Below are 26,298 nucleotides of genomic sequence, written 5' to 3'. Positions count from 1 at the left end.
GGACTTCTTTTAAAATGGCCAAATGTTCTATTTTGTTTCTGTAGAAGGCAAATAAATGAAGATATACACATGTGGACAAACCTGTCGGTACCCTTCGGTTAATGAAAGAAAAACTCGCAATGGTCACAGAAATAACTTGAATCTGACAAAAGTAATAATAAATAAAAATTTTATGACAACAAGACTCAAGAAATTTAGCTACTGTTTCTCAAGAAAAGAGAGATGTCATCAGCTAATGGACTTATCAAAATGTCTTTGCCGAATGCAGAAATACCTTTTAATTGGTGCGTGGATATGTAATCGGCAAGGCTTTGGGTGGTTAATAGAAATAGGTATGGTGAAATTGGACAACCCTGCCATATCTCAGTGAGACTATCCTGGTTAAATAAAGGTCAATAAAAGTTTTGAAACGTGAAAGTCAGAGGCTTAAATAGTATATAGTTCTGTCTCTGATAATCCTGTTTTTGTTTGACAGAGAGGCTCTGACTCTGCTGCTCGACACTTTCCACAACGAGGCCGAGTGCTTTCTGCTCTCAGAGGTAAATACCAAATAAATAAATAAAACAACTAAACAACAGTATTGAAAATCTGATACTAATCAATACTAAAAACATCATTGAGCAGTTATCGATACTAAAAAAGTTCACAGGACTGAAATGAGACTTTCCTGAGTAGCTTTAGAATGATCTTGAGCTATATTAGAGCTAGAAGTATAAGACCACATAGACCAGTATACACCTGTATAGAACCTACCTGGACTACTGAGGAATTAGGCAGCTATAAGGCCACATGGTAATATAAAAGAAAGTACTGCCATTTAATGTTGAAAATCACATTATATTGTCCAAAGAAAGACAATTAAAAAATATATATATCATTATGGTACTGGACTGGTTATTGAGTAGCGTGTCTATTCCTTAGTTCTAATTTGTGTATGAAAATGACATTTTATTGCTAAAAAAGGAGCATGTTTTATCTTCATTATGGTATTGTAATCGGTATCGAGTATTGAGTGAAATCCTTAGTAGGGCTGTGCCAAAAATTGAAAGATCAATAGATCACGATCTAAACTTTGGTCGATCTCAATGATAGAGCTAGCACATTTTAATCGTCAGGTCTCCAGCCAATCCTGTCGCAGTAAGAGCATGTGGTACTGAAGAGGAGTTATGCTCTCTTGTTTAGGTGAAAGAGTCACAATGCGTCTCTTTATGTCTCCTCACATTCTTTTTTTTTTTTCCAACATCGCCCAGCCCTATTCCTTGGTATCGAAATCACTATTGCTTCCTGCTCAACAACACAGAGAGATAATAAACAACAGATAATAGCACACAATAATAATGATAATAATAAACAATAACCGAATTAGATCAGACAACACCAAAACCAGGTCAAAACCAAGGTCATAATTAAACCAGACCACATGACGAGGTCAAACCTGTGACTATTTGACCTATTTGACAGAGACAGCAGTAACAATGTCCTCTTTTCTGTGGTTAAACTAAAAACAGAAAATAAACAGTTTGCAAAATTCTGATACAAAAATCATAAATGTAGGAAGAGAAAGTTTTTGAGATGCTGAGCTGCAGTCTATGGTCTGTCTGATGAGTCAGACAGACCATAGACTGTTTAAACGTGCTTCAGGCTCATGTGTGCTCACTCAGGAGATGCAGCTATAACAAAGTCAACGCAGATGCAAGTTTACTGCCCTGGAACACTGTGCTGATGGTAATTGCACAAGTAAATAATCAACAAATGCACACTCTTTGAATGGTGTATGCTCTATGCTTGCGTGAAGCCTCAAAAAATAGATTATTTTCTATTTTCTGAAATCTACATATGCACAATGCACTGCTCCCTATGCTATGCCCATTCAGTTTTAATGCAATCTAAAAACACATCCTAAACATGCAGATTTTATGCATGTGTAGGCCAAATACACTTGCTGTTTGTCCAAGGCTTCACACCTGGTTCAGTCCTGGTTCCGTCCTGGTTTGTGTCTCAGGTGGAGTCTCTTCATGTAGAGCGTTTGGTGCAGTCGGTTAAAGCTCTGTGCAGCTCTTTGGCTTCGATCGAGACTCCAGAGATCACAGCTGCTCTAAACCTGCTCCCAGCCTGTCCCTGTAGAGTCACCCCCAAGGTCACCAAGGTAAAACCTGCTTCCGTTTGCTTCTCTGGCTCTGCTCTTTTGGCTCTGCTCTTTTGGCTCTGCTCTTTTGGCTCTGCTCTTTTGGCTCTGCTCTTCTGGCTCTGCTCTTCTGGCTCTGCTCTTCTGGCTCTGCTCTTCTGGCTCTGCTCTTCTGGCTCTGCTCTTCTGGCTCTGCTTCTCTCTGTCTGAAGAACTTTGCTGTATGTTCTAATTTCCATCTTTTTCTGTTTTCCCAGGATGCTTCTGCACTGGCCCTCAGAGAGAAAAGAGGTGAGAACCACACCTTGTTTAGTTCTGTTTTAGTCCTGTTTAAGGCCTGATTTAGACCTTGTTTACATGTGGTTTGGACCTGGTTTGGACCTGGTTTGGACCTGGTTTGGACCTGGTTCGGACCTGTTTCGGAACTGGTTTGGACCTGGCCTAGTCCAGGTTTGGCTCTTGTTCAGATCTGGTTTAGACATGGTTCTGTCTTGTTGTAGAACTGATTAAACCTGGTTTAGCCCTGGTTTAGCCCTGGTTTAGCCCTGGTTTAGCCCTGGTTTAGCCCTGGTTTAGGCCTGGTTTAGGCCTGGTTTAGGCCTGGTCTAGGCTCGGTCTAGACTCGGTCTAGACTCGGTCTAGACTCGGTCTAGACTCGGTTTATTCCTTGTTTAGACCTACTTTAATCCTGGTTCTGTCCTGTTTTTAGTCCTGTTTTAGTCCTGTTTTTAGTCCTGTTTTTAGTCCTGTTTTTAGTCCTGTTTTTAGTCCTGTTTTTAGTCCTGTTTTTAGTCCTGTTTTAGTCCTGTTTTAGTCCTGTTTTAGACCTGGTCTAGACCCGGGTTTGGACCTGGTTCGGACCCGGTTCAGACCTGTTTCGGTGCTGGTTCAGACCTGGTTTAGTCTTGGTTCAGACTTGTTCCAGACCTGGTTCTCTCTCTCAGAGCTGGTGGTGGAGAAGCTGACAGCGGCCATCTTAGAGCTGGTGCACTTGTATTGCAGCACGTTCAATGCAAACTTCCAGCCGACCGCTCACAGCCTCATCTCCACTGCACCCGTGCAGGAGGCGGGGCTAGTGTCCACACTGCTTTCCTTCAACGTGTATGCTGCCCACAGGGTCCCCATCACCTGGGCTGCCAGGTAAGCTCCGCGCAGTCACATGGGCCACCAGGCATGCCCTGCCCCGCCCCCTCAGGAGGTTTTACTTTCATTAGCATGATGAAACTGAAAGTTACATGGTAATGCATTGTTTTGGGCAAATATAGCATTCAGCGCATTAAAAGGTAAATGATCACACTTAATATGTATAATGCTTTTCTACTGACACAATTATACACAGACACTGGGGTAGGTATTTGTTGCGTCTTGCCCAAGTGCACAATGGTTTGTACTGATCTGTGGGAGCTGGGATCGAAATGCCAACTCTTTGCCAATGTTGGAGGCGGGATTCAAACCACCAACCTTTGGATTAGAAGACAAACACTTAACCAACAGAGCCCTTCTCCCTGCTGCACAGGAGCACAGAGAGAGGGAGGAGGAGGGAAAGAGAGGGATAAGGGGTAGGAGAGAAGGAGGAGGAGGAGGAGAGTGGGAGATCACAAAGGTCTGAGCTTGAGAACCACTGTGACCTCCGACCCTGACACACGCCCTCTCTCATTCTCTCTCTCACCCCTGTACCAATCACTCTTTCTCACTCCCCTCTCCCCTCTGTTGCTTTCTCACCTCTCCATCCATCTCCCCTCTCTCAGCCCTCTGCCCATTACCCTTTCTCACTCCACTTCCCTCGCCCATCTACCCCTCATTATCTCCTCTTCTCTTACCCACTCCCTCTCAGCCTTTCTCTCTCCCACTCTCAACCCCTCCTTAATCCTTCTCTCTCTCCCCTCTACCATGACCCTTTCACACTCTCATTTTCTCTCTCTCTCTCTCTCTCTCTCTCTCCCCTAAGCCTCTCTCCATCCCACTCTCCACTTCCCTCTCTCTCCACCCCCCTCCCATTCTCTTTCTTCAGCTTCTCTCCCTCCCCTGTGTCTCTTCAACTTTTCTCCCTCTCTCTCCCTCCTCTCTCTCTTCATCTCTCTCTAGAGTTTGAGAACACAAGATCTCAGCTCAGAGCCATGGCAATCTCAAGGTTTATAGAAACACAAATGTATTCAAATCTATTCAAATCAGCTAAGAAATATCAATAGACACATAGGCACGGCTACAGGATTTATGTAATCTACTATCCTATGTGTCAGATGCCCTCCATGTGTGTCAGATGTCCTCTGTATGTGTCAGAATCATCCCTGTGTCTCTGTGGTGTCTTATTCTGTGTAAAAGTTACTAACTATGTAGTTTAGATGTAGTTTAGACAAATTGGGATGAGTTTAAAGTTCAGGTCTCTATACCATATTATATTGTTTTGTTGTTTGTTTGTTTATTTATTTATTTTATGCATTTATTTATCTTTATTTATACAGGGAGACCCAATGACAGCACTTGGGCTTCTTTTTAATGGGCACCCTGTTTAAAATACAATACAAGCAGAAAAAAACAAACAAAACAAACAAATATACAAGTCCATAAACATTAAATACAGGTGCAGGTTTGTACAGAAAAGCTTGTTACCAGATTATTAAATTGCGATTGTGTCACCAATGCATCCAGTTTTGTTTTTCCTTGGAATGTATTCCATTTTTGTAAAACAAAACCGCTAAAAGTGATGCGGCTAGTTCTTAGTCTTATGCAGTCATGTGATCTGGTATTAAATATTCTGGTATCAATGAGTAACATGCACATGAGGTATTCTGGCAGTTTTTGAAGTAGTCCCTTATAGATACATTTCATCTCTTCTAACAGTTTTTTCATTGTTAATGCTTTAGTTAAATATAGTTTTGTTTTTGTTCCAGTTATGAGGGCTTCTTCCTGACCTGCTCTCTGACTCATGGAGGAGCAGAGCTGTGTGCACCTCAGCACACCTCCAAACAGAACGTGTCTAAGTACCTGTTCCACCTGGTCACATGGGACCAAAGGTAAATCCAGAGCGGGATTATACCGGGTTTTGACTGGGGTTAGACCGGGTTTAGTCCTGACCAAGACTAGCTCATGATCTGGAGATGGGTGCCACTGCTCCTGACAGGTTTAACCCAGAGACTGAAGGTTGGGTCAAATGCAGGTTAACCTCAGTGTCCTTGGAAAACAACCTACCCAGAAATTTGATGCACAATAAGAAAGCACAATATGCACTTTTCCAGATTTAAACACATTTCTATGAAAATGGGTCACACCTGGTCCAGACCTGGCTCACTCACTCCTAGTTCGGCCCTGGTCCAGATCTGGTTCGGTCCTGGTTCAGACCTGGTTTGGTCATGGTTCAGTCCTGACCCGGACCCGGTTCAGTCCTGAAATTGAGACGTTTTTTAGCAGAGTGGCCAGGGACCATAGCACAACCACAGCCTGTATTCTGGTGAATTTTAGCCGCTGGGCTGAGTGAGCAACTGTACTGGTCTACTGGTATATATAAACAAATGTGTCCATAGCCCTAAAGGAGTGTTTAGAATATGTGGTTTAGTTCTTGTTCAGAATATATTCTGTATCGAGTCCAGTCAAGACAGACGGATAAACAGCCATTGTTGTTTATACTTTTCAGTAAGCTAATTATTTCTCATTATATAGAATTGCCAGGATATTTGTTTGTATAAATGTTTTATCATTATATTATGTTATTACTGCTGCTTTCATAAGGCATTGTTGGTATTATGTCATTTCCCCATTTTCTGCTTGGCTGCAGCCCATGTTATAATATATGGTAAGCTGTTCTGCGCAGGGACAAACTTCAGTTCAGCTCAAAACTCCCTCTCCTCCTTTGGCGCTGGCACAGATGGCTGGATATGCCAGCCAGGCTTAGATCTCCCCCTGCACCTGCTTCAGTCCTGGTTCTGACCTGGTCTCTTTTTCGTCAGAGTCTGTTTCCCGGTGCAGATAAACCAGCTACCGCGTGAGTCAGTGCTGACGGTGACCCTGTTTGCTAGTGCTTTGCCTCCCCCCGGTGGAGCAGAGGAGAAGAGCAGAGTGAAGCGCAGTGTGGCTCTGGGCTCAGTCTGCACGCCCCTCTTCAACTTCAGACAGTGAGTTCCATACCAGACTGTTTAGACCTGGTTTGGACCTGGTTTGGACCTGGTTTGGACCTGGTTTGGACCTGGTTTGGACCTGGTTTGGACCTGGTTTGGACCTGGTTTCTAATATTCCCTGTGTCTCCAGTGTCCTGACGTGTGGGCGTAAGCTGCTTGGTCTGTGGCCCTCCAGTTCTGGCCCCAGCGCCCGCTCCAGCTGCCCCAACTTCAACCAGCCAGACAGTGTTATTCTACAGGTAAGTCCATATAGTAAAGGTAACAAACCAACCTGGCATTGTCATACTACAGGTAAGCCTATACTATAGGTAACTAACAATCTAACTAGCTACTAACCAGCCTGACCATGTCATACTACGGGTAACTATTCATCAACTATGTAAGGCTACAGGTAAAACCAAACACAGCTCAATACAGGTAAAACCAAACACAACTCAACCAGCCAAATGGTGTTATATTACAAGTAAGTCCACATCTCTGAGGTAAACAAGCCCTGCCACAGATAAATATCCAAATAACTACCAGCTCACAAAGTCTACAGTGTTATCCTACAGGTAAAGTTAATACTTTCACTGTAGCTGCTGCTCCTCCTCAAAAACAAACATTTAAAAGTGTAACCCTTATATTTTGATTTCACCAGTCTCTGGAGGCTGTGGATATGTCGGGTTACAGTTAGATATATTATGTGTTATCTTCTTCTTGCTGTTTCCCTTGCTACCCAAAAACCAACACGGCAGGACAGTGCACCGCTCAACCGTTTTTATTCAGCAACTCTCAATTCTTCCCAACTTAACATGTGCGCGCCCTAATGCGCGTTCCTTGGTGCGCTCCCCAAAATGAGCTGTACCGAAACAAAACAATAGGAACCAAAATTATTATTAAGTAAATGTACCTTACCCAACATAAAATAATAAATAAATATGAATTATTAATAAAATAAATACAAGACAATAAACAAAATACTAATGTCCCCAAATTAATGTTAATACATAAAATAACATACATCAAATAAATGAAAGGTTACAGTCTTCCCCTGCTACCAAATGAAATGTCCCCATTTCAAATCGAACACACAACTCACAATTAACATAGAACATACCCTGAATGTGGCCTACATCAGCCAACAGGAAGAATATAAACAACAAAGGCATATGACCATTGCAGAACCATGGATAAAAGAGAAACAGATAACAATGATAGTATACAAAAAAAAACAACCCTTCAAGTGATAAAGTCCCTGTACCTATGTGGCACACAAATCCTGCGACCAGAGCGGGAAACAACAGGGTGGGCAATGGGGGAGGCTGGAGGGGATACAGAGGGCTGGGGAACGGGGGAGGAAGGAGGGGAAGCAGAGGGAACAACTGCCTGGGGTGAAGGCGGAGCACTCTGAGGAGTAGTCTCTACTGCAGGTGCAGTTCCAGGCTGCCTACTCCATCTAGGTACATGTGGTGGAGTAGGAGGACGAAAAGGCAGAGCCCCTGACAAAGCAGTAAGGGGAGGTGCCCGTGAAGGCGTATTGTCCTGTCCAGGTGAAAATGTCTTTTCCATATTCTGAATATCTGGCAAAGCTCCTTTGAAAGCTTTGAGTCTGTTGTGGTGTACAATCCATGTCCGTGAGCGTGCTTTCCTAGGATCTGTAATCTCATAGGTCACACCTGAATGTCCATCTTTCGTCACACGTTTCACAATGACAAACGGCCCTTTCCATCTGGGAGCCAGTTTATTCATTCTGTTAGCGGGGTAATCAATGAGCACAAGATCTCCTGGCTCGTGTGGGTGAAACACAACTTTCTTGTCATAATGACACTTCTGACGCAACTTACTAAGTGTGGAGTTGTGAGCTGCATCGGCAAATGCATGTGCCAAGCGTGAGGACAGGTAAGAAGCATAAGCTGCAGGGGTACCTGGTGTAGGTGAGGTCACAGTGGGACTACAGTTCAATATAACATCCAGTGGCAAGTTTGGTTCCCTGCCGTGTACGAGGAAGAATGGGGAAAACCCTGTAGAATGTACACTGGAGTTGTAAGCAAGTTCAACTTGTGGGAGAAACTGATCCCATTCACCACCAGTGTGCGCTATGTACTTAGCTAGTTGGTCTTTCAGAGTCCTGTTCAGTCTTTCCACCATACCGTCTGACTGTGCATGGTATGGGGTAGTGCGTGTTTTAGTAATCCCCAGTAACTTACACAAGTGTTTCACAAGGTCTGATTCAAATTGTCTACCCTGGTCTGTATGAATCGACTCAGGCAACCCATGTTGTCTAACATAGTCCTCAAAAATGCATTTTGCAACTGTAATAGCACGTTGGTCTTTCAATGGAAACAGATTGGCATAGCGTGTGAAATAGTCAGTAATAACCAGTGCATACCTATTTCCTTGAGAGGTAATGGGTAACTCAGTGATATCAGCAGCTACTTTTTGAAAAGGTCTGTCAGCTTCAATACATTGAAGTGGGGCACGTTCATGCGGTACCGGAGAACCTCGTTTTTGACAAGGGAGGCACTCGGAACAAAAAGTGTGCACATCACGAGCCATGTAAGGCCAATAGCAGATACGTCTAGCTCTTTGAAGGGTGCGTTCTGCATTCAAATGTCCACTTAGCTGATTACCATGTAAAGCAGCTAAGGCTATAGGAAGGAGTGTGTTTGGTAAAACCACTTGGAAGTTTACAGGTGAGTGAGAACTCTGTTTAGACTTCCTACAGAGAATCCCCTTTCTAATCGTAAGGTTGGGAAACTCATGCCACAGTTTCCTCAACGAAGGGGAGGAGTACCTCAGTTTACCAATAGGGGGCCTACATGCACTGTCTTTTACCCATGAAATCACTGTACTAAGACATTCATCATTTTGTTGCTGTTGTTTCAACTGTTCTGAGTCAATAGACAGTGTGTTGCTAAAGTCCGAATTATGATTGTCACTAGTGTCTGTGTCCACAGTAGCATTTGTGTCAGTGACATCTACAGTAACACACTGCACTACATGGTTAAGTCTTTCAGTGCTGGGGCGCCTGGACAAGGCATCTGCATTGGCGTGCCGTTTACCTTCCCGGTGCATGATAGAATAGTCATAGACGTCCAGCTCAAGGATCCACCTGCTGCGTCAGCCAGTAGGATCATTGTCAACTGCACTTTTCTTTAGGCACAGCAGTGGCTTATGGTCTGTGATCACAACAAAGGAGCTGCCTGAAAGAAAGTGTTTAAAATGTCTCACAGACCAAACAACTGCAAACAGTTCACGATCAAAAGTGGACCATTTCTTTTCTGAGGGGGTTAAAGTGTGGCTTGCATAGGCAATAACATGTTCTTTATTGTCCTGTCTCTGGGCTAACACTGACCCAATGCCCTCTAGTGATGCATCAGTGTATAGCAGGAAAGGCTGGGAAAACACAGGATGTGCCACGACCGGAGGGTTAGTAAGAGCATGCTTAAGTGACTGAAATGCATCCTCACACTCAACTGTCCATTTAAAAATAGCACCTTTGTGAGTTAGTGAATGCAGAGGGGCAGCAATGACAGAGAAGTTCTTAACAAACCTACGGTAATAGGAGCATAGTCCAACAAAAGCCCTCACTTCTGTGGCCGTCCTGGGCAAGGGCCACTTGCGTACCTTTTCCAGGTTCTTCTCGTCTGGTTGCAGTCCACGGCTGGAGACAACATGTCCCAGAAACGTCACTTCTGTCTGAGCCAAGTGACATTTCCTCGTTTTTAGTTTAAGGCCAGCTTTCCTAAAGCGGTCAAAAACTTCACCTAGGCTCTTAACGTGGTCACTGAAAGTACGGCTAAAGACTAGTACATCATCTAAATAGATTAAGCACTCTTTCCAATGCAAGCCGTGAAGGACTAGTTCCATCAGTCTTTGGAATGTAGGGGGAGCATTTGTCAGTCCCATTGGCATAACCTTAAACTGGTAGAGACCACTACCACTGTTGAATGCTGTTTTCTCCCTGTCTTGTGACTCAAGTTCGACTTGCCAATATCCACTGGATAGGTCCATTGTGCTGAACCAACAGGAGCCTGACAAGCTGTCAAGCGCCTCTGCTGGGCGTGGCAAGGGGTAAGAGTCCTTGATGGTGGCAGCATTAAGTTTACGGTAGTCTATACAAAACCTATAGGTGCCGTCCTTTTTCCGCACTAAAACAACTGGGGAGGACCAGGGGCTGTAACTCTCCTCAATGATGTCCTGTTCGAGGAGCTGCTGGACCTGCCTGTCTATCTCTGCTCGGATGTTTGGAGAGGCCCGGTATGCTCGCTGCTTAATGGGAGGGGTGTCACCAGTCCTGATGCTATGCCTAACCAAGTCAGTACGGCCATAGTCTTGATCATGAGTACTAAACACGTCACAGTAAGATAAGAGTAAAGCCTGAAGCTTTTGTTTCTGGTCAGCAGTCAAAGCGGAGGTATCCAGGTTAACATCTGGCATTAACTGCTTAGTGGACTCAATCTGGGTAGTGACTGCGTCTACCTTTGTCTCAACTATGCAGTAGTCGTGGTCACTGTCTTGGCCTAAGGGATAAAAATCACCTAGTTTAGTATCACTGGGCACTTGTAAGTCAGAGGTAGTTGGATTCATGACCCTAACATAAGTCAACCCTGCCTGGACCGGAGTGACGGTACGTGCAGATAGTAATCCCTGGGAGCTGGGTGGTCCTGGTTCAATGACCCCTATATATTCGGCGTCCAAGTCAGGCACACCAATAGTGGGTTGAACTTTAGCTAGAACAGTCATTTGTGACATTGCAGGCACAAGGAGTGGTGTCACAGTAATGGCACTGCAACTCAAAGGGGCTGTCTCCATAGTAGACAAAAGTGGAACCTTGGCACGATTACCCAATTTGAGGATGCCTTCTTTCAAATCTAGAACAGCAAAATGTGCAAAAAGAAAGTCCCAGCCTAGTATGACAGGTTGTGTAACATTCCTGACTACCTGGACAGTGTGTGTGAACATTTCACTGCCCAACCTCAGGTTCACTGCGAGGGTGCCAAGATTGTCTAGGTAGTCACCAGTCACAGCCCTAGGGACAACTTGAGGTCGCTGTAATGGTTTTGTTCTCAGAGAGGGAATGGACATTCTAAACGCTTCACTAATCAGTGAGATGTCTGAGCCAGAATCTATGAATACTTTAGAAGCAACATTTTCAATAATGGCCAGTACATTTCGGGTGAATGTCTTATGTTTGGGTTGTTGAATTGATCTAGTGTGGGCCTCGTCACTAGGAGCAGACACTTGGCCCTCAGTGTCTACTGCCACTCGTTTCCCTGACTGTAGTAGTCGTCACTAAAGGTCACATGATGGTCTCTAGCATATTGTCTCTGTCTACCCCTGCCTGAGCGTGCTGAGGGGGATCTGGGTCTACCTTCATCATAAGTAGAGTTACGGTCATAGTCATGGTAAGGGAAGGACCTGTCACCATGGTAATGAGGACGCCATCTGTCTGGGCTGCGGGGTCTGGAGTGCCTCTCGTAGCTGGAGTGATGGTCCCGGTGAGGAGAAGGTGAAGAAGGTCCCGCAGACTGCCGACGATCACAACGGTCCGGTGACAGCCGACGATCGTGGTGGTCCGGTGAGCGCCTGGAAAAGCTGTAGTCGCTGTAGGACCTGCTGGACCGGTGATATGTGGGTGTAGTTGTGCGAGCATCTCGGACGGGAGACACAGATGGGGTGCGTTGATATCTCTCCCTGCCGCGGTCACCTCGGGAGTCACGTCTGGAAAAATCACTGTGGGGAGCATGACTATGTCTGGCATGGCTCACATCATGTCCTTGTAGCTTCAGAGAGCGAACATCTCTGGAAAGTTGCTTAATGGCATCAAGCAGTTCATCAGAGCAATCTACCTGGTTCTTTTCATGTTTGGTAGAGACCATGGCAGAAAGCGGCTCGTCTCTGGACGCAGGTGTTGAGGTATAGGATGTGTTAGTCAGTGGAAGTGGAGGAGGAAGTAGCCTCAAAGCCTCTTGTGCACGTTCCCATTTACATGCAACTGCCAGCGCGTGTTCCAATGTAGCTGCACCATGCTCGTGACATTTTGATTGAAGAATGGGGTCTAATCCGGCAACAAATCTTCTGAAGCGTTCCATGGCAATAGCTGGCTCTCCGTAGTTTGGAAAAGCTTCCAGCACTAACCTTGTGATTTCAGCAGCATAGACTTCTAATGGTTCTTTAGGCAGACGCTGTCTTGCATTAACAAAAGTTTGAAAATGCAGCAAAAATTCTTTCCTGCCAAAAACGTCATTGAGCTTGGCTGTACATTGGTCATAATCCAGTTGCACTGCTGGTGGCAAAGACAGCCAGTATGCTAACGCATCTCCACTAAGGCGAGTGGGAAGTATAGTAGCTATATCGAGCTGTTGTCCATCCGCGCAGGCTTTAACTGCAAGTTCCAGTCTGGTTTTCCATAGAGCAAAACTTTCTTTGTCCTTACCATCGCCGTGGAAACATGGCGGCAAATCCACTCGATAATGAACGACTGCTGCTGCGGAGCCACGCCGGGCACATCAGCATCGCTGTGAGCACGTGCGCCGTTGTCCTCAACATCGTTGTCCGGCTGCGGTTGCTGTTGCGACATATTGCAAACACTGTCCAGCTAAAACGAACAAGTGGAAACTCTGGGTCTGCACGAAAGTATCCGTAGACAGCAATATCGTATCTCCCGGACAAGTTATCCACCGCCGATGCTAGCTGACTGCCTTGGCTAAGTAGCATAGACAAAAACTAGCAAGAAAAACACCGCTGCCACCAGTCTGTAACCCTTATATTTTGATTTCACCAGTCTCTGGAGGCTGTGGATATGTCGGGTTACAGTTAGATATATTATGTGTTATCTTCTTCTTGCTGTTTCCCTTGCTACCCAAAAACCAACACGGCAGGACAGTGCACCGCTCAACCGTTTTTATTCAGCAACTCTCAATTCTTCCCAACTTAACATGTGCGCGCCCTAATGCGCGTTCCTTGGTGCGCTCCCCAAAATGAGCTGTACCGAAACAAAACAATAGGAACCAAAATTATTATTAAGTAAATGTACCTTACCCAACATAAAATAATAAATAAATATGAATTATTAATCAAATAAATACAAGGCAATAAACAAAATACTAATGTCCCCAAATTAATGTTAATACATAAAATAACATACATCAAATAAATGAAAGGTTACAAAAGCACCAGCGTTTCAGTCCGTGCTGTGTTTTGCATCAGAGTTTGTGAGAAACCCCCATTAGAGTCATGGGAGCATTCATATTGATACTTTGCAGTGACATCACGATGGGGGTGTTCTATATGTATTTTGTGGAATGTTTAGCAGCTACCATGGTTACACAATTCATTAGCAAACGCAGAAAAAAGTATAAGATTGTGTAAAAACTCGAGAAAAAATACCAAATGGATTTAAAAGCACATTTTTAGGAGCCTGTGGTCAGTACGAGTGTTTATGGTCCTGTTTAGGTGATTTTCAACAAAAAGGTGATTGTGACTAACTGAAAAAACTGTTGGCTAATGCTAGCTAGCTTATAACTGAAATGTTATCATCCCACCTATTGTAGTTCCAACTAATGTCAGTTCTGGTCAGATTTTGTTAAAACAAAGCTCAGATTAAAGTCTAACTTGAGTAACAGAGCTTCAGACAAAGCAGAGCCTACAGTTGGCCTCACATCAGCTGCAAAGTATCAATAAATCACATCGTTAACAGACGTAAAGGGCAGTGACTGTTTGCGCCAGGCTTCACATCATCAACAGGATTAACACAAATCTAAAGCTGTGAGTTTTAAGGTGGATTCTTTTGTTTAAGGTGGACTTCCCAACATCTGCGTTCGAGGTGCACTTCTCAACTCCTCCTCCTGCAGAGTTCTGTCCTCAGTACGACTTTAACCGCCTGGACTCAGTCACACAGATCCAACTACAAGATGTACTCCACAAGAAGGCTGCTTTCTGGTAAGAATACTACTACTACTACCACTACCATTACCACTAATAATGCGCTTTTTCAAAGCCTCTCAAAGCGCTACACTATAGTCATTATTCATTCATTTCCACACTTGGTGATGGTAAGCTACTATTGTAGCCACAGCTGCCCTGGGGCAGACTGACGGAAGCAAGGCTGCGCCGCGCGTGCACCACTTTCATACTAGGCAATGTGGGTGAAGTGTCTTACCTAAGGTAACAACGACAGAACTTGGTCCGAGAGGGACTCGATCCTCCGACCTTCAGGTTGGGGGACCAACACTCTAACCACTGAGCTACTGTCGCCCCTACTACTGTTACTGCTAGTACTGCTGCTGATACTTTACCTGTCCTGCCAGAACGACACACTTTTGAAAGGCAGAGAGACGCATGCGCCACAAAATAAACATGGCGGCTTACGTTTAAAAAACGGAAAAAAACTAACCCAGAGGACTGAGAAACAGTAGATTTCAGCAGAATTTCTGAAGCAAAACAAGTGATATTTAGTGTAAATGTTAGAGTTTTGGAGAGGAGATGTCTTCTGCATTTGAGAGACACGTAAGATAAATTAGTGGCTGTGGTTGGACCATCCCAAGTTAGGGCGGAGGTGTTTTACAGACCCTTTTGGATTCACACAGGATGTAAGGGACTGGCTGCTCCGGGAAACCACCACCACCACGGTAGAACATTAAATGTCTTATATTGTGAGGTTTCAGCCTCCACTGTGTGATATCATGTAGTGGTTGTTTTTTTTACCTTTTGTTCAGTAGGGATTGGGAATTCCAGTAGAGATTGGGGATTATAGTGAAGTTGTGTGGAGTTTAAAAACACAGTGGAGTACTTCCTGCATTACCACGACATCACAAGGTGGACAGCATATTTTCAGTTTGAGAGAAGAACTCAGCCTTAAATTTACAAGGTTTGTGTCTTTAAACCTGTGTGAATAAAACAAAACACAACTCGAAGTATGTTTGTGATGAGGAAACAGTATTATAGCATAGATCAGACAATGGCATAATATGGGCCATTTTAACAAAGAAATACTACTACTAGATATTATTATATACTGGGAGAAGCACTCCTTCTGCCAGTTATATTTTAAATGTACTATATAAATGAAATTGAATTGAATATGTACGTTTAACTATAAGGTGTGTCTGTGCGCAAAGTCTCTTTACAATAAAAAAATATTAGAAAGGAAATTGATACAGTTTATTAAGCAGAATTTTTCTGTTGTACCCAGTGGTTTCCAAATTTTTTTTGACATGTTTGCTGTAGCATAGCCTCATCAATGGTTGTCAGTTATCTTTTGCTTTAGTTCATTAATGTCCCATATCTTTGTTCAATACACAATATCTTTAACATTCATCTAACTCTACATACATTTTTTGTGCCATGCGCGAATTGACAAATGTGATGGATCTCTTCCATACTTTGTTCTGTAATTTCCTTCCTCTCTCGAGGAGTAGCCATTTCTTAGGGAGTTCATTCAAGGATGCCTCTTTAAGTAACATGATGCCTGAAATACGTTGAAAAATGTTTATAACCACTGAGTACAATAGAACACATCTAATTAATATATCTTAACAATTGCCTGTAAATAGACTTTCATACAAAAGTCAACACGACACATAGGAAAACAACAATAAACCACCAAGCTATCCTGTCTTGCTAGAACTGGAACCAGTTTTGAGCCTGGCCCTGGGCAAAGCCAGCAGGAGCTGGTCAACTGACCTCTGGGCTCTCAGTGGAGTATATCAGTGGAGTATAGGGCTTCAGTAACTCCCTCTAATATAGAGGACACATAGAGGGCAGACATTTAAACACAATAACATTTTGAATTGCACCTGATATGAAATGGGGATCCACAGCGGGTTACTTAACTTTAGCAAGGAGCCTCAACTGAAAGAAGCTGGACTTCATGACTAATGTGCTTGTTTGAAAACTCCAAGATTTCTCACTGCAGAGTGACAATAAGAGGACAGAGAGCCAATCACACTGTCATGCCATAGAAGTGGGTTAGTTTGGCCAAATATCAATTTCAGTTTAATTTTAGTTTAAGTTCAGGAAATTTGTGCTCAGTCAAGTTTGCACATCCCTGAAACAGTCCTACAGAGCTTTGAATGTAGTCTGGCAGTCACTGGCGATCACTGGGAGATATATTTGGATGTCATCTGCAAAACAATGACATGCGATATTGCGCTTTCTAAAAACATCACCCAGGGGAAGTATGTACAGGATGACGAGGGCAGGGCTAATGGAGAACCTTGGGGCACACTATACTCTAAGGGACACCCACAGGAGGAGTACTGTCCTAGGTTCACAAAAAAATCATGCCTGACAAATAGGAATGAAACCAACACAGTGCTGTACGCTTAATGTACACATATGTCTCCGGGTGGGACACAAGGATGCTGTGCTCCACCATGTCGTAGGCAGCTGATAAGTCTAAAAGCACAAGAGCTACAGATTTCGGAGAGTCATCAGTTAAAAGCAGGTCATTAAAACTTTTAAAAGCGCTGTTTGGGTACTGTGTTGGGATTTAAAACCAGACTGTAATTTTTGGTTGATTAAGGTAAGAATGCAGTCTCTAAAACCTTAGATATAAAAGTTAGAAAGAATATTTTGGTCAACATTAGGTTATTTGATAGCAATATAAGGTCCAAAAACATCCTTGAAGAGACGACTTGGAATAATATCTAGTGGACAAAAGGAAGGCTTTAACTGTTGAACCAATTTTTTCAAGTCTAAGAGAGACACTGGCTCAAAACACTCAAAGATTGAATAACAAACTGTTGGGCAGAAGGCAGTGGCAGTTCCAAAGCAGAGACTTTATCCCTAAAAACGTTTTCACAGAGTGTAGATGAGGGCATATTTGCATTACATGGTTTTACAAGAGACTACACTTGGCACCTTTAACTAACCTCTAATATTCAACAAGACAAGAAATCTGTAGAGTTTTTTTCGTTTTGTTTTTTTCATTTCCTTTCAGCGTGTCTACGTGTGCACCTGACCGCATGCATGTTCTCACTAAGCCAAGGCTGTGCCATGGGCTTTGTGTGCTTTAGTCTTAATAGAGCAACAGCACTCAAAACCTCCGTACAAGTGTCATTGAAATGAGAGGGCCAACCATCCAGTGTGGTGTTCTAATCGTACATATGTGTTATATGTGTGTATAAGCGTCTGCTCTGATGTTTGTGCATGTTACTTGATATTCATTCATTCATTCATTCATTCATTCATTCATTCATTCATTCATTCATTCATTCATTCATTCATTCATTCATTCATTCATTCATTCATTCATTCATTCATTCATTCATTCATTCATTCATTCATTCATTCATTCATTCATTCATTCATTCATTCATTCATTCATTCATTCATTCATTCATTCATTCATTCATTCATTCATTCATTCATTCATTCATTGTATTATTGTATTATTTTTATTATTTTTATTATTTTTATTATTGTTTTTGTCTTAGGTTAACGACGGAGGATAAGCGCCTGCTCTGGGAGAAACGCTCCTTCTGTCAGTCTCACTGCTCCGCCTTGCCTTTGTTCCTGAGCAGTGCTCCCTGCTGGCAATGGGCGTGCCTGCCTGAGATCTATGGGCTCCTGAGGCAGTGGGCATGTCTGGGGCCTCTGGACGCTCTGGGACTGCTGCATGCACAGTAATGGCACCACCTGTCACCTGTCACTCACTTGCACAAGCAGATATATTTTATTTATATTTTATTACATTATTTGATTACTTAAGTCTGTAGGAAGAAACACTGTTACATGCAGCAGGTATCCGAGTATCGGCTTCTCCAGATTTTTTGGGATCTTTGAGATTGGATACACAACACCTCAGTCCTTTACCACATGTAAAGAATTGAGGTGTTTTGATTAATAAATTTCTATTGGACGAGGCAGTTGTCGGATGTTTCTTGTATAAATTGTGCCAAACTTTTGGATTGAATCCTCCTTAGAGTGATCCGTATGGAACTCTCGAAAATGACAGGACATAGAGAGTTTTATTTTAAACATATTTTTCAACTTCTCGTCACAAACTGTTTCTTGATTGGTTTAAAACTTTTTATCCCCCCAGATGAAATCAGAATTAGAGAATTATCAAAATCTCTCATACGTATTTTGAAACGGCCTTGGTTTAGAGCATGATCTCAGACCTGTGTGCATTTGTGCGTGTATTTGTGTGTGTGTGTGTGTGTGTGTGTGTGTGTGTGTGTGTGTGTGCGTGTATTTGCGTGTGCATGCCTGTGTGTATTTGTATGTCTTCATGTATGTGTGTATCTTCAGGTTCCCAGACCAGGAACTGAGGCGGACTGCAGTGCAATGGATGGACTCCATCTCAGACGCTGAACTGTTGGACTTCCTCCCACAACTGGTCCAGGTGAGAATAGCTGCCCAGCCTTTGAGCAACACACCTCCACACACATACACATGTTAGTGTAGAGCAGTGGTTCTCCGCGTATGACACTGTAGATACTGTAGACAGCGCGTATGCAGCGCGCACACAGCAAAGAACAGGAGAGAGCGAACAGATCGTGACACAGGGCAGTGAACAAGAAACACTTTTGCTAAAGAGTCACTATGGAAAACATTTTAACAGGGATGAAAAGAAAGGCAGAGATAGACGGAGGTAATGAGATGCACGAAAGTCACCCGAAAAATAAGACGAGGAAGTCTGATGAAGAGTATTTAGCACTTGGCTTCACCGTGACTCCGGTGGGACACGCGGACAGACCGGTGTTTGCTGTGGCAGCGGACAGTATGAAGCCAAATAAGATAAGGCACCACCTCATTACACCTCAGTCGCGCTGATAAGACGCTGGAGTTTTTTCAGCGTAAACATGCCAAATATTGCCAACAATCATCCCGCTTTGTGAATGTCACTTAAATCAGCAAGCACTGTTGGCATCATATAGGGTGGCGTACCAAATTGCTAAATTGCTTGTTTTAATTTGATATTTATTTCATTTTAATGTATTATTTAGATATTAATTTAATTAAAATTTATTAATTTGATGTTTATTTATTTTTTATTTGATATTTAAGTAAATTTCATGATATTTTATTTTTTGAGTATCAAATGGTTCAATCAGTTGTTCCAAAAATATGTATCAGGGGGGTACAAAAATATAGGAAGTAGCGCTGAAAACAGAATCCATCTACTTACGTCATCAACACAGAAAACTCTAAAATGCAGAGCCATTTTATGCACAAGGAATGCATTTTTCTGACAGTTTAAAAATAGATGACAGCACCTTTTATTACGTTAAATGAAGGTTTAGTCTAAACATAACTATTGAGTAATTTAGGACAGTTTTGGCCCTTTACAATATGGTTGTTAACAGTTATGGAATTACCTTTATGTTACTGACTCAAAACACAGAGTCATTCTCGTGATCAACTCCTTGACTCGGTGGTGACAGTGGGAAAATCCAAGTCCATCTCCGTCCCCATAAATAAACTCGATGCGACCATTGCTGTTCCCAGTGTAAACTCCGCTCCTGCTGATGAGGGGTGCAGGGAGCCAACCTCTGCCAGTGTTCGGCATGACATCTGCGGCTGTCTTGGTGCAGCTGAGCTAAAAGGTCCAACTTCTTCTACTCCCTCACACAGCTGGTCTCTTGTTAAGAATAGTAAACAAAAGTGCTCACTTCTGTATGCAAATACAAACCAGAAGCAGCCTTTGGAGCTATCAAACAGATTTAATATTCTTGACCTGGATGAGTTTCCATGTTTATCAAGTCACAGTCAAGAGCTGCCAGCTACTTTTCGATCTTCGCGGGATGTCACAGCGGCTCCCACAGCATTAAGACAAAATCATCAATCAGCTCGGGCTCGGCTGGTAAGGGAGCGGCGTCCTTCACGGGATAAGACCTGCCCACGGCTCCTCATCGGTTCGTCTATGATACGTGATGTTGCCATCCCACGAGCTGAAACCGAGTGCCACCCTGGAGCTCAGGTATCACATATAAACACCGTACTCACAGACACACTGTCCAATCGTGCGGACACATCCACAGTGATAGTGCACATTGGCTCCAATGACATTAAATTACAACAGTCTGAGGTGTTGGAAAATGATTTCAAATCGCTTATAGACACGGTGCTGAAGTTGGGAAAACAATGCGTAATATCAGGTCCAATTCCATCTCCTAGTTTCAGTGACATGAAGTTTAGTCGGATCCGCCAACTTCACGTCTGGCTGAAGGGCTATTGCAGTGCTCTTGGAATTCCTTTTGTGGATAATTTTTGTGGATTTTGGAAGAGGAATAATCTCTTTACCCGCGATGGAATTCATTTAAATAGAACTGGGAAAAAAACTGCTGAGTGACAATATCAAACTAACGCTGGAGTCTGCACCTATCAGACCTACTGAATGACTACTTGCGCATAGGGTAAAGAGCGTCTCAGGTGACTCTTTGACAAAACCAGCACCCCCCTGTTTAGATTCCGCATTAAAACACATTAATGTGTATATTTCACGTAGAATATCTCGTAGAAATGAAAGAAATTATTGGAGGTCGTGTAACTTGGTTGACATCAATATTACTAATAATGACAAACCTAATTCTCAGGCGTCAAATCAATCCCAATCAAACACAAATAAAGCTATTATCCCTAATAAGTTAGGCATATTTGATATGCAAAACTTCAAAACAAGGAAGGGACTGGGAATTATTCACATGAAATCTAATTTAGACATAATACTACGCACATTCATTAAAGTCTGGGCAGATCAAACAGATCCAGATATATTTATATTTTCTGAAACTTGGTTATCAAATAAAATAAGTGATAAGGAAATCAATATTGAACACTATAAAGTTTTTCGCTGTGACAGGCAATCTAAAGGAAGTGGCGTTGCCATTTATGTCAAAGATCACCTGTCTGTGGATCTTCTATTCTCCTGTACAATGCCTAAATGTTTTGAGTATCTCTCTGTCTGTTAGTTACGCAAATGATCCTGATTAAAATATTTATTGTGCCCCTTCAGCTCCTATAAATGCTCTTAATGATCTGTTCATGATGCTTTCTAAACTGGAAAATTATGAGGCCCTGATAATGGGTGATATAAATATTAACTGGCTGGAGAAAGAGTCCGAAACTTTGAAAGACCTATGCAATGGCCTAAATCTTACACAATTAATTTCTAATCCAACTAGACCTGACCCTACAAATTTGAATAAAGGCACGCTCATTAATGTAATCTTAACAAACAAAACCCATAATTATGAGGCAAATGATGTTTTTCCATTTGATTTTAATGACCATTGTCCAATTGGATGTATCCGAAATACAAAAATGAAAAAGACATATCCATGTGTAAAGGTCAGAAGATCATATAAACATTTCAATGAGCAGGCCTTCATCTCTGACCTATATTACAGTGAGATTGGGTTAACATCAGCATTCCTTGACCCTGATATGGCCTTGAACTTTTTTATTAATACATTTAATGAAATTGTCGACCGGCATGTGCCTAAAAGAAAAATTTGAATGAAAAATTGTAATAATCCCTGGTTCAATTCAGAAACACACAGCACAATTAATTAGAGAAAGAAATGCTGCCTGGAAAACCGCTCACACAACTAGGTCTGAGTTGGATTGGGCATGTTTTTGTCAGAAGATAAATAAATGTCTATCAGCAATTAGAAAGGCAAAAACATCCTACTTCATGTCTGCATTGATAGAGAGCCACGGAAATCCAACTAAGTTCTGGAGGACAATCAGATCCCTCTCTGAACCTTACCAAGTGATATTTTATTGGATTCCGGTATTATAATTCTAAAGAGGAAATATGTGATGCTTTCAATAGACATTTTATCTCTGCATGTGATATGTTGAACAATGATGGTCCTTCTGATGTTGATTATGTTGAATCTGAAGCTCGGACAGATAACCACATTTTTTCTTTAAGACCTTTCAGTTACATGGAGGTCTTAAATGCTCTGCGCTCCATAGACCCAAAGAAGTCCACGGGAGCTGACGATCTCGATCCAAAACTTCTTTTATTAGCTGCCCCATATTTAATTCAACCTCTTTTACATATTTTTAATTTGTCAATTCAAATGGCAATTATACCGGAATTATGGAAAACAGCACATGTTTTGCCTTTACATAAAGGTGGGACAACTAAAAATGTAAATAATTTCCAGCCAATATCTAAATTACCTTGTCTTGCAAAAGTTTTAGAAAAGTTAGTTTCAAATCAAGTTACAGGTTATTTAAATAATTTCTCCATTTTGAAGTCTTATCAGTCGGGTTTCAGAAAAGGGCATAGTACTGTCACAGCAACCACAAAAGTTTTAAATGACATTTTCTCAGCCCTTGATGATAAACAAGATTGTGTAGTTCTGTTTATTGATTTAACTAAAGCTTTCGATTCAGTGGATCATGGAGTCCTCCTGAACCGTCTGAAGCAGATTGGATTTGACAATGCTACATGTAACTGGTTCCAAAATTATCTTTCAAACAGAACCCAGGCAGTAGTAGCCGATGGTTTTAAATCAGATTTTTTAACTAAGTAAAGGAGTGCCCCAAGGCTCAATTTTGGGCCCCCTACTTTTTACTATTTTTATTAATTCTATTGGTCACAATTTAAAAGAAAGCCACATACATTTATATGCAGATGATGCTGTTTTGTATGCAACTGCTCCTTCTGCTGATCAGGCACTTTTAAAACTGCAGCAAGATTTTAATGAAATCCAAAACTCCCTCATAAATCTTAAGCTGTTTTTGAATGCAAGTAAAACTAAGTATATTTTTTCTAAAAAAACATTTCAGTAACATGCAAGCTACAAACCTTTACACACTAAATGGTACATCCATTGAAAGAGTCGACACTTATAAATATCTTGGGTTTTGGCTTGATAAAAACTTGTCCTTTAAAAAACATATCTCAGAATTATGTAATAGCTTAAAATCTAAATGATCATTTTATTACAGAAACAAATATTGTATCCCAATGAGTTACAGAAAAGAAATAGTTCAAGCAACCTTCCTATCCGTACTGGATTATGGGGATGTGGTGTATATGCAGACTTCAGCCTCTGCTTTGAAACCATTGGATCCACTATTTCACTCCGCCCTTCGCTTTGTTACAGGTGATGGATTTGAAACTCATCACTGTACGCTCTATGAAAAAGTAGGTTGGCCATCACTGTCTGTTAGAAGAGAACAGCACTGCATTAAGTTTATCTATAAGGGATTACTTCAAAAACTGCCAAAATACCTCACCTGCTTGTTAATTATTGATACCGGAACATTTAATACCAGATCACATGACTGCATAAGGCTAAGGATGAGCCACACCAGAACTGAGATGGGAAAGGGGAAGGGAAATAAAAAATAATAAAAAATGTAAAAATGTCACATCTGCTGCCCGTGTCCAACCAGTAATGTAAAATTATGGATTTCAGCTAAATAAAAAAGGAAACCAGGCAAGAATGAAATGAATGAATGCAAGAATGTAATGAAATAAGTCTAAACTGTCACATGGACTTTGACCCTTTAGGCGCTGAAGTACGAGTGTTACCTGGACAATTCTCTGGTTCGATTCCTTCTGAGGAGAGCCATTAGAGACGTGCGCATTGCCCACCACCTCTTCTGGTTTGTACCACACCATGGGGATCTAAGGCAATTTGAGGCATGGGGAGGGCATCTGACACGCAGGAGGGCATCTGACACGCAGGAGGGCATCTGACACGCAGGAGGGCATCTGACACGCAGGAGGGCATCTAACACGCAGGAGGGCATCTGACACACAAAGAGGGCATTTAATACACAGGCTGGTCATCTGGCACATAGGGAGGGCATCTTAGGCAATCTGAGGCACTGGGAGGACATCTGACACATAGGAGGACACCTGACTCACAGGGAGTGCACCTGACATCTAACTCTGTGCTGTACAGGTGTATGTGTATCTGCTTTCTCTGTGTTGTATGGGAGGGCATCTGACACTTTATGTTTCAGGCTCCTGAAGGATAACCTGAGCGATGGTCAGTTCTCGTCACGTTGCCAGAGCGTGTTGGCGGCGTTGCTTTGTTGCGTCGGACGAGGAGCCAGAGAAGAACTGGACCGGCAGTCCTGGATGGTCTCTGTGCTTAGAGGAGCTGCCCACAGGGTCAGGGATGCACCTGCCAACAGCAGACAGGTGAGACACAGGCGGCTGAGACACAGGCGGCTGAGACACAGGCGGCTGAGACACAGGCGGCTGAGACACAGGCGGCTGAGACACAGGCGGCTGAGACACAGGCGGCTGAGACAGTAGTGACTTATTACAGAAACAGGAGACACATTAAGCTACACGGGAGGGTGTGTGTTTACCCTATCAACAGAAAAAAATGAGTCCTGTCACAGGGAGGTGAGGACTTGTAATGATGTTTAAGCATCATAATAATGGGAATGTTTTGTCCTGTCCCCAAACTCATGGCACCACAAGTGTTTCTATAACTATCACTATACAAACTAGAACGACTGCGCAGTGACAGTTTCAGAGTACCTGAGTCAGGACTGGAATCAGAGATGTTAAGATTCAAAGTCCTGAGGTGTATCCACTACAGTTCACACAGGAAAGACTGAGCAGAGAAACTAACTTTAACCCAACAGCTCCAACAGCCCAATCAGTTCAACTGGGGTATAGACTGCATAATAGAAATGGACTAAGGGAGTGTGACGCCACAGCGTTCGGCTCCAGCCAAATGTAGCTCATCAAGGTAAGTATCGTAGCAACCAGAACAAGGCTGTTGAAGATGATGTCCCTTCCTGCCCAAACCTGTTGCTAATGCTAGTGGAAGCAACCTCGGAGAAAGAAGGCACCTCATTGGTCTCTTATTTATGTTCATATGTTGCTAGAGCGGGTTAAATCCAACATTTTTATGTCAGAATGGTTAGCTTGACAGCAACAGTTACCGAGAGGGGGGGGGCAAGTAGAAAGTGATTTGGAGCTAGCCAATGGAGCCGTATGCACGCCCATGCTCACTTCCTGTTTGGAATACAGCGGCTGTGGGTTAGTTACGTCCATTTATACAGTCTATGAACTAGTCTCAGCTGAAGAAAACTATGCATCAACCAATGTACATGTTCTGAGCAGGCTCTGAACCCATGTGATTCCAATGCTGTGAAATCATCAGGGCTTAGAAAAGACTTATCAACTAATGACACCTGCTGTTTTATTAATCATATGATCAGTTTGTGATTGGCAAAGAGAAAATATAAGAGCAACCGGTGACTGCTGACTGTAGCTCATATTAAATGTGGTGTGTTTTCATATTAAATGTGGTGCGTATCTTCTCAGGTGGTGTAAATATCTTGTGGATGTTGTATGATGATGGATGATGGTGTAGCTCATACTAAACCTCTTATGGTTGTTGTTAGGTGGTGCTGAGGGAGAGGCTGGTGGTGTAAATGGTCTGTGGTTGTTCTTTAGGTGGTGTTGCTCATAATAAGCCTTTCTTCTCTAGGTGGTACTGAGGGAGAGCCTTGTGTAAACATGTTCTTTACGAGGTGTAGCTCACATAAACCTACCACACACTAAAACTCTCATATTTAGGTGGTGCTGAGGGAGGGTCTGCTGATGTAAAGATGTTCTTTAAATGGTGTAGCTCATACTAAAACTTTAGTTGTTGTTCTCAGATGGTGTAAGCAAGTTGTGCATGTTCTTTAGGTGGTATCTCATATTAAACCTTTCGTCTTTAGGTGGTGCTGAGGGAGAGCCTGGAGCAGATGGAGCAGTTTTTCTCGGTGAACAGCAGCTGTAGACTCCCTTTGAGCCCCGCACTCGTCGTTACAGGAATAAACATCAAGGCCTGTTCATATTTCAACTCCAACGCTGTCCCTCTGAAACTCTGCTTCACCAACCATGACCCCAATGGAGAGCCCATCAATGTCATCTTTAAGGTACACACACAGGGAGGGCATTTGACACAACCCTAACGGAGAGCCTAGTAAGGTCATCTTTAAGGTAACCATGAGGTTACCTTACCTTTAAAGACACGTACATACGCACACATAAGATAGGGCATCTGACACACTGCCGCACGCTCTGCGAGGAGACGTGCAGCGACCATATTTGGTGCCTTAAACGAATGATGTCATTTTCTTATACTT

General features: G+C 42.7%; 1 protein-coding gene across 1 annotated transcript in view; it reads left to right on the top strand.

The window, feature by feature from the left end:
- Window positions 1–26,298, top strand: part of pik3c2b (phosphatidylinositol-4-phosphate 3-kinase, catalytic subunit type 2 beta) — a 56,657-nt gene that overhangs the window by 17,065 nt on the left and 13,294 nt on the right. Inside the window, exons 10-22 of the mRNA XM_033973683.2 lie at window positions 476–539; window positions 2,003–2,146; window positions 2,383–2,416; window positions 3,070–3,265; window positions 5,017–5,139; window positions 6,070–6,234; window positions 6,368–6,476; window positions 14,021–14,163; window positions 17,661–17,849; window positions 18,478–18,571; window positions 23,705–23,799; window positions 24,163–24,343; window positions 25,888–26,088. Of these exons, the coding sequence (XP_033829574.1) occupies window positions 476–539; window positions 2,003–2,146; window positions 2,383–2,416; window positions 3,070–3,265; window positions 5,017–5,139; window positions 6,070–6,234; window positions 6,368–6,476; window positions 14,021–14,163; window positions 17,661–17,849; window positions 18,478–18,571; window positions 23,705–23,799; window positions 24,163–24,343; window positions 25,888–26,088 (1,738 nt within the window). The remainder of the gene's footprint in view (window positions 1–475; window positions 540–2,002; window positions 2,147–2,382; window positions 2,417–3,069; window positions 3,266–5,016; window positions 5,140–6,069; window positions 6,235–6,367; window positions 6,477–14,020; window positions 14,164–17,660; window positions 17,850–18,477; window positions 18,572–23,704; window positions 23,800–24,162; window positions 24,344–25,887; window positions 26,089–26,298) is intronic.

The sequence above is a fragment of the Periophthalmus magnuspinnatus genome, chromosome 10, assembly GCF_009829125.3.
Source record: "Periophthalmus magnuspinnatus isolate fPerMag1 chromosome 10, fPerMag1.2.pri, whole genome shotgun sequence".
Classification (NCBI taxonomy): Eukaryota; Metazoa; Chordata; class Actinopteri; order Gobiiformes; family Gobiidae; genus Periophthalmus; species Periophthalmus magnuspinnatus.
The sequence above is the reverse complement of the archived record's forward strand: the minus strand, read 5'-3'. Positions and strand labels throughout refer to the sequence as shown.